Source organism: Dunckerocampus dactyliophorus, chromosome 6 (assembly GCF_027744805.1).
Source record: "Dunckerocampus dactyliophorus isolate RoL2022-P2 chromosome 6, RoL_Ddac_1.1, whole genome shotgun sequence".
In the NCBI taxonomy this organism is placed as follows: Eukaryota; Metazoa; Chordata; class Actinopteri; order Syngnathiformes; family Syngnathidae; genus Dunckerocampus; species Dunckerocampus dactyliophorus.
In genome coordinates, this window is record NC_072824.1 from 14,219,394 (window position 1) to 14,233,156 (window position 13,763).

At 40.1% G+C, this 13,763-nt stretch overlaps 2 protein-coding genes across 4 annotated transcripts; one reads left to right on the top strand and one right to left on the bottom strand.

Moving 5' to 3' along the window:
• Positions 1-818: 818 nt before the first annotated feature.
• Positions 819-4,004, bottom strand: aptx (aprataxin). Of its 3 annotated transcripts, XM_054780068.1 has the most exons (8): positions 3,609-4,004; positions 3,401-3,447; positions 3,279-3,311; positions 3,033-3,194; positions 2,034-2,093; positions 1,730-1,956; positions 1,533-1,636; positions 819-1,436 (listed from the first exon to the last, which is right to left on the bottom strand). In XM_054780068.1, the coding sequence occupies exons 1-8, from the start codon at positions 3,736-3,738 to the stop codon at positions 1,282-1,284; spliced, it is 918 nt and encodes a 305-aa protein (XP_054636043.1). In that variant the 5' UTR covers positions 3,739-4,004; the 3' UTR covers positions 819-1,281. The 3 variants fall into 3 exon arrangements, with proteins under 3 accessions (XP_054636043.1, XP_054636042.1, XP_054636041.1); XM_054780067.1 differs by having other exon boundaries at positions 3,039-3,311; positions 3,609-3,998; XM_054780066.1 differs by having other exon boundaries at positions 3,033-3,311; positions 3,609-3,995.
• dnaja1 (DnaJ heat shock protein family (Hsp40) member A1) lies at positions 3,764-10,152 on the top strand. The gene is made up of 9 exons (XM_054780065.1): positions 3,764-3,939; positions 4,555-4,706; positions 4,802-4,991; positions 5,133-5,237; positions 6,819-7,046; positions 7,117-7,231; positions 8,751-8,866; positions 8,936-9,036; positions 9,117-10,152. The coding sequence occupies exons 2-9, from the start codon at positions 4,575-4,577 to the stop codon at positions 9,348-9,350; spliced, it is 1,221 nt and encodes a 406-aa protein (XP_054636040.1). The 5' UTR covers positions 3,764-3,939; positions 4,555-4,574; the 3' UTR covers positions 9,351-10,152.
• Positions 10,153-13,763: the final 3,611 nt, after the last annotated feature.

Sequence of the window (13,763 nt, forward strand, 5' to 3'; positions counted from 1 at the left end):
GCCTTTGATCTAATTCGATCAAAGGCATTCAGCATTCTGGAAAAATAGCAATGTCGGGAAAAGTGGGAATTGCTGTGATATGGATAATAGCATAAATGTCCTGAATTATTGAATGGCTTGATGTTTGAACAGTTCGAATCTGTGGAGAAATGTAGAAGTAGTTGCTATATGCCTTCCTTCAACTCACTTGCGATGTTTTCACCTGTGTTTTCCTTCAAAAAAAATAAACTTGTCTGGAGACAGGATGGCTTCAAAGTCCAGTCGCTGGTTATGGAGTGGATCATGAGGGTAATATAAGTTTGAGTCGCTCGGCCACTCCACATGTCTGTACTACAGATTTCTGTTTAGCAACAATTTCTTCGTCGATTGTCTCCGCTTCTCTTCCGCCTTCAGCCATGCTCATTTTCTCTCTTTTGTTGTTTGCTCTGCTTTTTCCGCCACCGCTGGGTCATTCTGGGGCACACGCGAGGCACCAATGCGTCATTACAGTGCGCCGAGGCGTGCAGTCGCAGGAAAAACACGCCTTTTTCCCGTTTTAAATTATCATTTACACCGGTAAAAGTCATTTTCTTACCAATGGAAGAATTTATCCCGGTACATAAAAATGATCGCCTAGCCATATTTCTCACCCAGCCCAAAACACATAACGTGTTGAAATGTACATAGCGGTACTAGGGCACACAAAAACCATTGCGTTTGTTTCTCCATCTCTGCCATTGAAACATGACTACTTATTCCGAGATAAAAAAAAAAAAAAAAATCAGCATCATAAAAACACCGCACCACATAGCAGGCCAAACTGTATGTTTCAACTAGTGACAATTTCTTTATTATGGTAGGTATTTAAGTCAGTTTCATGAATACAATAAATGTTCGCTTTGTCTGTAGTGTGAACTATGAAGCACTCATGTAAACAAACTTCCACCAATTCAGGGGCAATATGTTGTTTCGTGGCCATCACACATATGCATAAGAACCATAAAATTATTAACCATTTGCATATTCTGAGAGAGCATTTGTCTTTATGGACATGGATGTTTTGCTTTGTCACTTCCAACACAAAACTGCGATGAAGGCTGTTTTTATTCAAGTATATTTAGCTGGTTTGAATATTTCGACCTACATTGAATTGGTTTTAGGAGGGTAATAAACAAAAGTAATATCAATGTGCCGCCCCCGAAATTCTTAAATCATTCTGCATGTGGCCCTGGATGGAAAAAGGTTGGACACCCCTGGCCAAAGTGACTGTGAGGTATTGTGTTGCATTTGAGGGCATCCCTCTTAGCTGGGAAAGTGAGACTTCAGATGTTGTTTCAGAGCAGGTATAGTGGGAAGCTCTTTGCAACACTGGTGGCAGCGAAGGGGTAATTTCAACAACTCACTGGTGCCTTCTTTGATTGTAACCTTTCCATCTGCCTCAAGCATACGGATCACATCTGCAGAGGAATCACACAAGAGCAAAAAACAGCATTTATTAGGTACAGGTACTTTGCGGCTGCTTGCTAATTACAACTAAAACACATTTCTTTCACCTTGAGAATCAATAAAATACTCCGTTGTGAATGAGTTCCAGTGCTTTTTGTTCTTCAGGCAGGGTGAGTCAAAATCTTGGCTGATCACATGAAGGTGCACATGACTGGAAGAGGAGAAACACATCTTTTATGTGTGCATATGACAATGATTAATTTTTAACTTAAAAATGCCTTATGATGGTAATAGCATGTCTTACCTCATACTGGGAATGGCGTGGTAGCCACTGCGGAAGTTTAGGGAGCTTGTATGCAGGCACCCTTGCACCATCTGGTCAGCCACTTTGTGCATGTGCTCCAGCAGGCTGCAGTGCTCCTTGCGCAGGGCCTTCAGGCTAGCAATGGACTCCCACGGCAGGACCAGCCAATGGTAACGTGCCTTGGGGTATTTGTCTTTGATGACCACTACTTTATCGTCCTTAAACACCTAAAAGAACAATTCCGAGACGATGATGTAATCTCACAATCAATTCAAACAGATATATTTAAAACAAAAAAAAACACCTGCATGTTGGGGTCTTGCATTGAAGCCTTCAGCCCTTGGCTCCAATGTCCAACACTTTCCTGCAACAGATTTACTTGTTTCACTTAAAAAATATATAATGCCCTGCGATTAGCTGGCAACCAGTCCAGGGTGTACCCCGCTTCTCGCCCGAAGTCAGCTGTGATAGGCTCCAGCATACCCCCATGACCCTAATTAGGATAAGCGGCATAGAAAAAGGATGGATGGATGGATAAGATAATGTAACAGCATAGTAATATAACTGTCAGGGATTTTCTTCAATCATAATAAATAATATTCACATAATTAGTATGGCCGCACGGTGGTCTAGTGGTTAGCACGTTGGCCAATACAGGAACAGCCTGGAGATCGGGAAGACCTGGGTTCGATTCTCCCCTGGGCATTTCTGTGTGGAGTTTGTTCTCCCCGTGTGTGTAGGTTTTCTCCGGGTACTCCGGCTTCCTCCCACATTCCCAAAAAGGTGAGGTGAGGTTAATTGGCGACTCTAAATTGTCCATAGGTATGAATGTGAGTGTGAATGGTTGTTTGTCTATATGAAGTCAGCTGGGATAGGCTCCAGCATGCCCCCGCCACCCTAATGAGGATGAAGCGGTATAGAAGATGGATGGATAATTAGTATAATCGTGAATAAATAATACATTTAAAGACACCACTGAACCTAGCTGTAATAATATGTAAGAGGTGGCATATGTAAAGCTGAAGTTTATAGTGGCATTTATAAGGTGGTTCTAATTACTTTGACGGAGGCTGTAACTCAATGATAATAAATTACTTGTTAGAAGTTAATATATATAAATTCTTATTTATCTGAGGAAAACATACTATGAACTAATTGACACATGGTTTTCGCTGCAATTGAAGCCACTATATTATACGGTATTCAATTAGCATACTTGCACAGGAACCCATCACAACTGTTAAATTAATTATACAAAAAAAATATACAAAAAACATGTTAAAGGGTAACAGTAGTTTCTTACATTTACCTCCCTCGACTCTCCAGCTTTGACAGAACTAGACGATTGTTCTGTCTGTCTGGCTGCTTTCACACTCGGAGCCTCTGCGTGGCTCCCTTTAGCCACTGAAGACACCTGTATTGGTCGTTTGCAGCTGCCAGAAAGAACCCCGCTGTCTTCCTTGAACTGTACAGTGTAGGGGTACAGCTGATTGACAACGTAAAGCATTTGGCCGGCCTTCATTTTCACCTCCTTCCCTTGACCCAATACCTCAGAGTCTATGGAGGTGGGGTTGACGCCCAACTTTGGAAGAACAATGAGAAGAACGACATTTTTATTAGTGATTTAGCAAAATGCAAATATTCATTCCCGTTTAGTTTTTCTTGTCTTACCTGTTTAACGTTAACAAAGCATTTGTTGCATTCTGCTTTCAACTCGACTGGTTGAACAGGGATAATATTTGGAATTAGTACTTTAAATGTAAACAATTTCATTGGTATACTGTACAGATCTTAATTAACCCTAACTTTGTCTAATGCTTATCTGCTGCAGTAGTAGCTACTTATTGGCAAAAAATAATTTGCGAATCTATGTATTTACCTTGCTCCCTAGAGCATTTTTTGTCTTTTATAGTGGTTTCCGGCCCTCGACCCAGGACAACTGGCTGAAGGTGCGGCAAAATAATTGGTTTATGCGTTTCCTCTTGACTGACAAGCCAACACACGGGCATTTTATCATTTTATGTAGACGAAAACAGTTAAGAGTTGTAGCAATCTAGCAACTAGCACGCACGCTTGCTGCTTTGTTGTGGACCGCTTAAGTCGCATGGTGATGACGTTAATACAGCGCTCTTCTCATGGCAGGGAGAACATTCTGGAATTTTATGTCTTCACTCGACTTTTTGGCTGTTTGAATTGTTCCGTTTATTAAGGTTAGTGCCGATTGTTACAATTTTAATCGTTTTATGAATGTTTGTGTCATAATTCCGTCAATGGCAAAACGTTATAAATATTACCATCGTAGCTTAGATAACATGTTAGCATTAGCCGTGCTATCATTGCATGCAGGGCCGATTAGCCTATAGTCACACATTGTGACCATTATACACTATTAGATATTAGTTGATAAAAGACTATTTTTGCCTGATGCCCAAAGCGTTTATAAGTGTATTAGCTTTTTGGGGATTATCCAAATAAATAAGACGTCAACAAGTAACGGTGTTTGATTAGCGGGTGTCATTGCACCACTAATGGTGTCTGTTTCGTTTCGTAATGTGTTTATTTTAGAGGTATAGTTTAAAAGACAACTGTTTTTACTTAGCTACGGAAAATACCCAACATTTAGTGTGACAATATAAAAGACTACAATATATTTGTGAGACTAAACATGTTAGGTTAAACACTGGAACATTGTTACGTCAAATGGTGTGGGGTCCATTATCACGTTAGTATCATCGTAAGTTGTCGAGAAAACTGTAATTTAAAAATGTGGCTCTCCGTGATGAGTACAATAATTGCATGTATTCTTTACCTCCGCTTCTTCCAAGGTTATCATTTCAAGGCAAACATGGTGAAGGAAACCGGTTTCTATGACATTTTGGGTGTGAAACCCAATGCCAGTCCTGATGAACTCAAAAGGGCTTATCGCAAACTTGCTCTAAAATACCATCCTGACAAAAATCCTACAGAAGGAGAGAAGGTAAGAAGTAGGCAGCTGTTTTTGTGTCATTACCCAGATTGGTACCCTCACTTGTATAGTTCTCATTTCATTTGTTTTCGACATATCCTTTGTAGTTCAAGCAGATCTCACAGGCATACGAAGTGTTGTCAGATGCTAAGAAAAGAGACATTTATGACCGTGGAGGAGAAAAGGCCATAAAAGAAGGAGGTCCTGGCGGTGGTGGAGGAGGAAACTTTGCATCACCAATGGATATCTTTGACTTGTTTTTTGGAGGCGGGAGCCGGATGCACAGAGAGAGAAAAGGTATAGAGATAGATATACTATATACATCACTTAATTTATATATGTTTTGGTTTACTTTTGCACTATGTTTCAGTGCTTATATAATGTTACTGGGTACTAAAGGAAAAATAATCCTTTGCGAATGTCTTCCTCCCATTGCAGGGAAGAACATAGTGCACCAGATTTCAGTGACATTGGAAGATCTTTACAATGGAGCCACAAGGAAATTGTCTGTTCAGAAGAATGCCATTTGTGAGAGATGTGAAGGTACAGCATAGCCTATGACTAACACAGGGGGCAGAATACCCCCTTACTGTATAGTCATTTTAGCCAATTTGAAACAGAAGAAAGTCATTTCTGGACAACCGTGGTGGATTGAGAAAAAGAATCATACACATAGGCACTGAGGTGGACTGTTGAATAACATACTTAAATATAAATTTAAGAATACACACAGAAAACATCCTGCAAATGCTCTATTTATATCCTGGGTGTTTAATTGCCTAAACCGCAAAGAGAACAGATGGTTAACCGGAAGCAATGATTTGGAGTGTCTGAGAAAGTGGAAGGGAAAACATAGCTCTCTTTGACCACATTGTCATTTATTAACAAGTATATTGCACAACACAGCTGCAAGAGAATCAATGTTGTAATGTTGGTAAGGAGTACACTGCACAGCCAGTTTTAATACAGCTGAGAAGTTCATAGTAAACAACAGTGCAATATGTGTAGCAGGCGAGAGTTTTGCAGCCGAGTAGCGCAGCCACCAACATTTTACAGAGCATGCAGAGGTTACTGTGGCCGAGAAGTGCAAAACACTTTAACATTTCAGAAAACAAATAAGCCAAAGTTGAAACAATTGAACATTTCGTAAAACACATTAAAAAGGGCGAGACAAATGTACAGAGAACACGTTCACAAAACTTGAAATAAATTAGCATTTCAGGAAACGCATTACCAAAAGACTAAAAACATTCCAGTCACACAAACCAGAAACAGAATGTCCCAAACCCCAGATTGACAGGATTGGGGGCCAGTAACGGTACGTTTCATTCAAATGATTAAATCTAAAAGTGTGAGTGTGGTGGGTTTAGTTGAATAAAGACATCAAATGGTTGAAAACAAGGCGATCAAACAGCATTGAAAGATTATTTTCCGTGTCAGACATAATGAATGTAGCAAATGAAAATAATGCTTCTAGCATTTATCTGTATTAATACACTAAGTCAGTCTGCATGAATACATATTTGTATGTGTCCTTCAAGGCTTTGCTGTGCTGTTATATTCTATGAGGGTGATGTATGAACATTTAATGTGTTGGAAACAACAAAATCATTCTTCTTAATTTGTATCACTCTCTCTGAAGTATTTGTTTTAAATAGCAGAAGCTGTGTGCCCTCGTAGTCGAGTGGTTCATGATAAGAGCACTGAGGCTATAACTTTAATACGTTGCATCATGGGTTCAAATATTGCTGTTGCAGAGTTTTCTTCTCCCTCTTTTATATGTTAAGTTTCTGTTTTATTTTACTGGGCTACTGTAAGAGTTACATAAAGCTGATGGATGCTGACCACACATGATAGAGTACTTCAGATATAGTTATTGCCGTCTTGAGTTAATAAAATAACTACATCCAGTGGTTGCCTACAGCCACAGCTTTCAATGCTAATGTTTTTGGACTTGACACTAAGAACGCTGGCAATGATTTGCTTTTGTAGACAACGCACCCAGAAACGATAGGAGACAACGTGGTTAATGAAATAGAGGTGTTATTTTGAGCATTTACTGTGTGGTACTGCAAACTTGAGAAGATGGCCTCATCGACATCTCATTTAATGTTCAATTGTCAGGTCGCGGCAGTCGTAAAGGGGCAGCCCAAATGTGCATGACGTGTCACGGTACGGGCATGCAGGTGCGCGTGCACCAACTCTTGCCAGGTATGGTCCAGCAGGTGTCCACAGTGTGTCACAGCTGTCAAGGTCAGGGACAGCGAATCAGCCAGAAGGACCGCTGCAAAGCCTGTGGAGGTCGGAAGATCCTGCGACAGAAGAAGATCCTGGAGGTCCACATTGACAAGGGTGAGAAGTCAATCAAATGTAATTGCATGGTGTGCATGTTGAAAATAAAGGTTTAATGTGATGTGCACAGGAATGAGAGATGGGCAGAAGATAATGTTCCATGGAGAGGGAGACCAGGAGCCCGGACTTGAGCCAGGTGACATCATCATTGTCCTGGACCAACAGGAGCATCCACGTTTCATCAGGTAACATAATCTCTTCTTCAGTGAGGTATTTTGCTTACAGTATGTTATGTTTTCAACTTCCCAATGTATATATCCACATGAATATATACAGTAGAACCTTGGTTAGCGTCATTAATTTGTTCCAGTAGGTCAGAGGTGGAAATGGAAAAAAGATGTTAAGAGAATCAATTTTTCCTATGAGAAATTATGTACACCTAATATCCGTTCCAGAAAGCCAGAAATGTCAACACAAAACACGTTTTTAGAGTTTTACAATTATAGTTTTACACTTAGAAAATAAAAAATGTATATAAAGGATGAAGGAAAGGGTTAAATGAACATTTAAGGTTGCGTTTACCTTCATAGAAGGTGTGATTCTTGATGTGACTGAAAACAGGAAGATGGTGGTATTTGATATGACTGCCACATTCAGTCTCTGAGAACAGTGGTAATCGTTTAATTCATTTTGAACATGCATACAAGTTACACAGTACTATTCACAATGCCACATGTCCAAAAATGAGTAGGAAGAAGCAAAGCTTATTTAACCTTACCTCTCATCCGTTTCACATCAATTGCAATACATTTGTTCGCCTCCTGTATTCCATATGTACTCTTTACCAGTTGTAAATACATAGGAAAGTGATAAGGCAGTATAACAATGTGGTACAATGACAGTCAAGGTTTATACTTACTGTAAAGAAATTACATAGCAGACTTAAAGAAGATGATAAATAAGTGATAAAAGGGTTAATAGTTGACAGAAACATAATTTGATGATGAGTGAGTACAGACAATGTACTCAACAGAAATGAAGAGTTAGTAGTCAGTGTAAGATTAGACTTAGCATTGTATGTATTGGACCATGGTTCAGGTCTCTTCTTCCTTGTACTTTAAACATCAACTGCTTGTACTGTTTCTTAAAATCACTCATTTTAGGGCATTGTTTGAGTTCCCTACTGAATCCGCTCCATAATTTAATTCCACATACTGAAATGCTGAAGGTTTTTAGCGCTGTCCGTGCATATGTGTTTTAAGTACAAATTTTCCCTAAGGTGCACCAATAGTAGTGTTCAATGAAGATATAATGAATATGTTCATTTATCCCTTTCATTTGTTATCTATATGCATTTAGAATTGTTTTATGCACGTAAAACTATACAAGCATGTTTTGTGGAAACATTTTTGAGCGTAAACTGCTGATGACGTCATAGACGGGGCAACGTAACTTCCAGTTCCGGTTGCCATTTTGGGTAACTACCTAACAAATGTCTAACAAGGAAGGACGTTTTGTGATTTATATTAAAAAAAAAAAAAAAAAAACATGAATTCACAGTTGGACTCATTTAATATGATAAGACCGACAAGATGCGCGCCATTTTGTACACTAACCGAGGAATGCACGCAAACCGAGGCAAAATTGTGTAAATTTTTTATGTTAACCGAAAAATGCGGTAACCGGGGCGACCGATAACTGAGGTTAGTATATGGAGACAACAAGTGACCTCTAACTAAATGTCCTTTTTGCTGTGGTCTCCAGGAGAGGAGAGGATTTGACCATGTCAATGGAGTTACAGCTGGTAGAAGCTTTGTGTGGCTTCCAGAAGCCCGTTCTGACACTTGACAACCGCACCCTCCTCGTCACCTCCCGTCCAGGTGAGTATAGTGAATCTGAACTAGACAATCTTAAATCATGTCATTAATGTGAAACTTTGTTCTCCACAGGGGAACTGATCAAACCCGGAGACACAAAGTGCGTCTGCAATGAAGGGATGCCAATGCACCGCCGCCCATTTGAGAAAGGCCGACTTATTATTCACTTTTCTGTAAGAGACACCTCTTCACACACGCACTTACAAAGATCATACAACACGGATAGAAATAATGGAATCCACTATTCCTCTAGGTGGTGTTTCCAAAAGCCAACTTCCTCCCAAAGAACAAGCTGAAGGAGCTGGAGCGCTACCTCCCGGTCAAGGTGGATGCAGAGCAGCCGGAGAGCATGGACGACGACCTCTACATCTACGCCGACCTGGAGGACTGTGACCTGGAGAACAGGAAGCGACACAGGCATCAGCACTACTACATGGATGAAGATGACTATGCCAGCACTGGAGGTGTTCAGTGTCAGACATCTTAAACAATAACATTAATGTTCCAAAAGCCCAAACCTTCATCTTGTAGACATAAGCGCCTTTTTTTGGGAAGAATGTCATGCCCTTTTTTTCTTTTTGTCTTGCATTTCTCAATTGTCAAACTGAATGACAAAACTGTCCATTGTGACCATTTTTGGATTGAGCGCTGATGGACTTTTTGTTGTTGCTGCAATGACACTGTGACAAAGGTGAGGGCTTGCAATTCTTATGTGTCTGAATAAGTCTGCTTCAGGCAGTAGCATTCAAATGTAATGCCAATATGAGTATAAATTACCCCATTTTTAGTATTACTAAATCACTCGCTGTTGTAAACCTCTCGTGTGTTAGATCCATCACTTGTATGTGTGGGTGTGTGTTTTAACTTGAAGCGTTCATGCCAACTTGATTTCATGCCATTTTATGCTATTTTACCCTATAAAGGGCTATTTTCTAAATGTTTAATAATTTTAAAACCGTGACATACAAAGCTAGGCTATGGTACTTTGGTTTTTAAATAATGCAAATTTATAAGAGTGTCAGTTTTGGTTAACATGCAATGTGAATTGCTGTCGCTGTGTTTAAAAAAAAAAAAAAAAAAAAATCTGCTGTTCCAGCAGGGTATAAGGTGTAGAGACACCTCAGACAGTATGACATTAGGGACCAACATCTGGGTTTTAATCAAAGGAGAGTGAATGGTCTGAAAGTTGTGTTAAATTGTCATGTAAACTGACTTGTAACTGCCAAGATGGTAGGTGAGGGCTGCAGGGTGCGCAGCTCATACCTCAATAAAGTGATTGTTTTAAGACACTTTATGATGTCATGATTTTGATGTAATCAACTGTTCTCTATAGCGTCATCCCTTTATAGCAGGGGTCACAGCCCCCCACGACCACATGAGGTGCCCACAAGCCTGCTTTTCATTCAGGTTTTCAGTTAATAATGAAAGAACAGTAGAAAGAAACGCATTCTGAAATACAAAATGTGAGTTGTGGACACCAGCATTTTGTTAATGTTCTGGTAAAACAAGCGTATTTGCTTTGGGGTTAAAATAATCTCTGAAAATAAATGTTACAAAAATGAGTAGCTCTTGGCCATTTTCATTTTGTAAACGTAGCTCTCACAAGGAAAAACGTTGGTGACCCCTCTATAGTTGGCATCCTCAACCTTTGAAAGCCCTAAAGTATTGCGTTTGGCGACACTAAGTGGTGGAGTTGTAGATTGCAACCCATATGTTGAACCCTCGAGGCATGAAAACTTGCTTGACTTTTATTCGCTTATTCAACCTTTTGTGCTATTTGTGATAGTTCCAATATAAATACATACCACATTTTCTTTTAAACTTATTGGACTAGTCGTGGCATTTACTACAAACCTGAGAAAAAGGGGTTTGTCGCCGATTGAGACCGCGGTCTGGCAGTCCGGAACAGTAGACACTACCACTAGGGGCGCTACAGACACTGGTCCCTGTGGTCTGAAACGGCCTTTGTCTTTTCTCTCTTTTCTGGCCCTTTTGGCAGCACTGTTAGCTGGGCAATGTCAGAGGTCACAGTCATTTGTCTCTAAAATACACCACATCATAGTTATTTATGATTATGCTCTTTCTGACATGTTTGCTAAGGCAGTTTCTTAACAAATAATATGTTGACTCATTGTTAACAGTAAAATATCTAATCAGTAATGCACAAGGCACACTTTGATTAAATAACCTATACAATATTGATTATTAGTGTAATATACCTATGTTAGTGTCACATCCATCCATCCATTTTCTATGCCGCTTCTCATTAGGGTTGCGGGGGTATGCTGGAGCCTATCCCAGCTGACTTTGGGCGACCCTGGACTGGTCACCGGCCAATCGCAGGGCACATATAGACAAACATCCATTCACACTCACATTCATACCTATGGACAATTTAGAGTCTCCAATGAAGCTAACATACATGTTTTTGGAATGTGTGAGGAAACCGGAGTACCTGGAGAAAACCCACGCACACACGGGAGAACATGCAAACTCTACACAGAAAAAGGGAGAATCCAACCCAGGTCTTCCCGATCTCCAGACAGTGACTGTGTGGCCAACATGCTAACCACTAGACCACCGTGCAGCCTGCAAGTGTCACAGTGGATACAAAAATATTAGAAAAAAAAAAAACAAGAGCAAAAATGGCAAAAAAGAGCAAAGCTCAAATTTTCTACTAATAATATGCTTTTTGCACCTATATCATAAAGCTGAGATGCAGTTTTTTTCTTGAGATAGACATAATTTCTAAGCATAACTACATGTGTTGGTTTACAAAATACCATTGCATCCTTTCATTTTTTTTTTTAGGATATAGGCTCATAATGTACATTGTGTCTGTGAAGTCATCTATCTTCTTTCATTTATTGAGGTTCAATAAATCAGTGTTGAAGTCCCGGACGCTATTGACCATAATGACCATATTTTGTGGCCTCCTACTCAACATCAAAGTTTAGTCAGTTACAGTACTTTTTTAGCTTTTTGAAAGGAAGAGACCCTTTAATTGTTTTATATTTTTTTTATCCGCTACGGCCTAGCTTAGCTTGGTTGAAACGTGATTGCGGACTGAATACTTGATGCTGTCCAGCCTCACCGAGACCCTACATCCAAGGCCCCCAATTGAGTTGAGTTTGAGGCCCTGTTCGAAGATGTTAACTCGCTGTCCCACTTGGGCTGTTCCTCTATTGGGCTATAGCCCCCTTGGGCTATTTCCCTAACACCTGCTGATTAGCTAGATGCGATTGTAACCATCGTGTCAGGTTAAGAGACTTGCAACAATTGTTATTTCATAGATAACAAAGTGCTGAGTCAGCATTATTAGAGAATGACCACATGAGCCAGCATTAAACATGTGCCAGCAGAAGCAGTCATGTGATCGTGACGTCATTGAAAATTAAGGATATAAGGTGGCCTCGCCGCTCATGTCGACACACCACCCTTCACGGGATCGTTCCGCATACACTGCTCAGACCGCTGAAGAGGACAATTTGACTCTCGTAAGTTGTTTTTTTGGATCCAAACTATTTGCTGGAAATTTTCTGTTTAGTTTTTTACATTTAGCTTGATAGCCATTCGTTTATTTTTAAACAATGAACTGATTATTGTTATGGGACTGGGCTTTATAAACAAATTCACCCATGTTATTTCTAACTATATAAACAACGTATTAATTTAATAATGAGTGATTATACATGATGTGCTAACCCTCTGTATGCATGATTGAATTATCTGCAATGTATGTTGTTTATTGTTGGTGTTTAGTTTCAATGATGATGACTTTAAAGTGCATAAAATATAGTCGTTTGTACAGTAGTGACATTACAAGATGTGCCCAGGCTTTGAAGGGTGTGTGGTTGGTCCCTTGGAGTTAGTTTGTGTGTGTGTGTGTGTGTGTGTGTGTGTGTGTGTGTGTGTGTGTGTGTGTGTGACTGGCCAGTCTGGGCCTTCCCTGCTCTCCTGTGGTTGGGAGTGGTGTGGCCGTATGGGGGGGCGGGTCTCCTAGCATGCTGTTACATGCTAACTGTTGGCAGTTAGCAGGCTAGCAATGCTAACATGCTTACTGTTAGCATGCTGAAGGAGCTGCAAACCTGCCACACCAACCCCAACCCCAGGAGAGAAGGGCAGAGCTCACCCTGAGGCATCTGTAAACTTTTGCCTAATACACCTACAAAGAAGCCATACTTAAGGGCATTTAGAACAACAATACTATCTGCCCTATTAGCTGGACAGGATGAAAACAAATATATAAAAAAGATGCCATACTTAATAAACTAAACATGGGAAGTGATTTGATAACTCCTAATAATATAACATTATGTTGAGAAACCTATTTTTGAATAAAAATGAATAAAATCTTCCCTGTCTTCCCCCACATTGCCCGAGTTACACAAGCATATTCAGTGCCCTCTTTCAGGTTCCACAAGCACTTTCACTGTCCTCTGCCTGCTTAACCCGTGCCATTCTCCTAACACGACAGAAATCATCATTACACAACCTGCCATATCATATCATACTACAATAAAGACTATGAAAATCATCATTACACAACCTGCCATATCATATCATACTACAATAAAGACTATGACATCATCTTCATATTTTATGAGTTTGTGTATTAATAGTAATGACAATCTTCACAGGCTTTGATCGTTATTAGTGATGTCTACATTTAACGGCTTGTTTTTGTTTTGAGGTCTACTTTGATAACACCGTCCACTGGTCAGGATCGTTGCTTGTCATCCAGAGATGCTGCTCTTGAAGCTCCTGACAGGTGAGTGATTGACTTGTGTGCTGCCACATTGTGCTATATGCTCAGTTGAAGACATGCTAAAGTACATCAAGCAGCTGTAAGGTCATGACATGCACATACAGAAAGAGCGTTGACGCGCTTTGCTGTGAA

Coding starts and splice junctions, on each gene's coding strand:
- dnaja1 (XM_054780065.1), top strand. CDS start 4,575: ATGGTGAAGGAAACCGGTTTCTATGACATTTTGGGTGTGAAACCCAAT. Junction 4,707..4,801: donor ATCCTACAGAAGGAGAGAAG/GTAAGAAGTAGG, acceptor TATCCTTTGTAG/TTCAAGCAGATCTCACAGGC. Junction 8,867..8,935: donor CCTCGTCACCTCCCGTCCAG/GTGAGTATAGTG, acceptor TGTTCTCCACAG/GGGAACTGATCAAACCCGGA.
- aptx (XM_054780066.1), bottom strand. CDS start 3,738: ATGCCCGTGTGTTGGCTTGTCAGTCAAGAGGAAACGCATAAACCAATT. Junction 3,312..3,400: donor GCTTTGTTAACGTTAAACAG/GTAAGACAAGAA, acceptor GTTCTTCCAAAG/TTGGGCGTCAACCCCACCTC. Junction 1,437..1,532: donor GTATTTTATTGATTCTCAAG/GTGAAAGAAATG, acceptor ATTCCTCTGCAG/ATGTGATCCGTATGCTTGAG.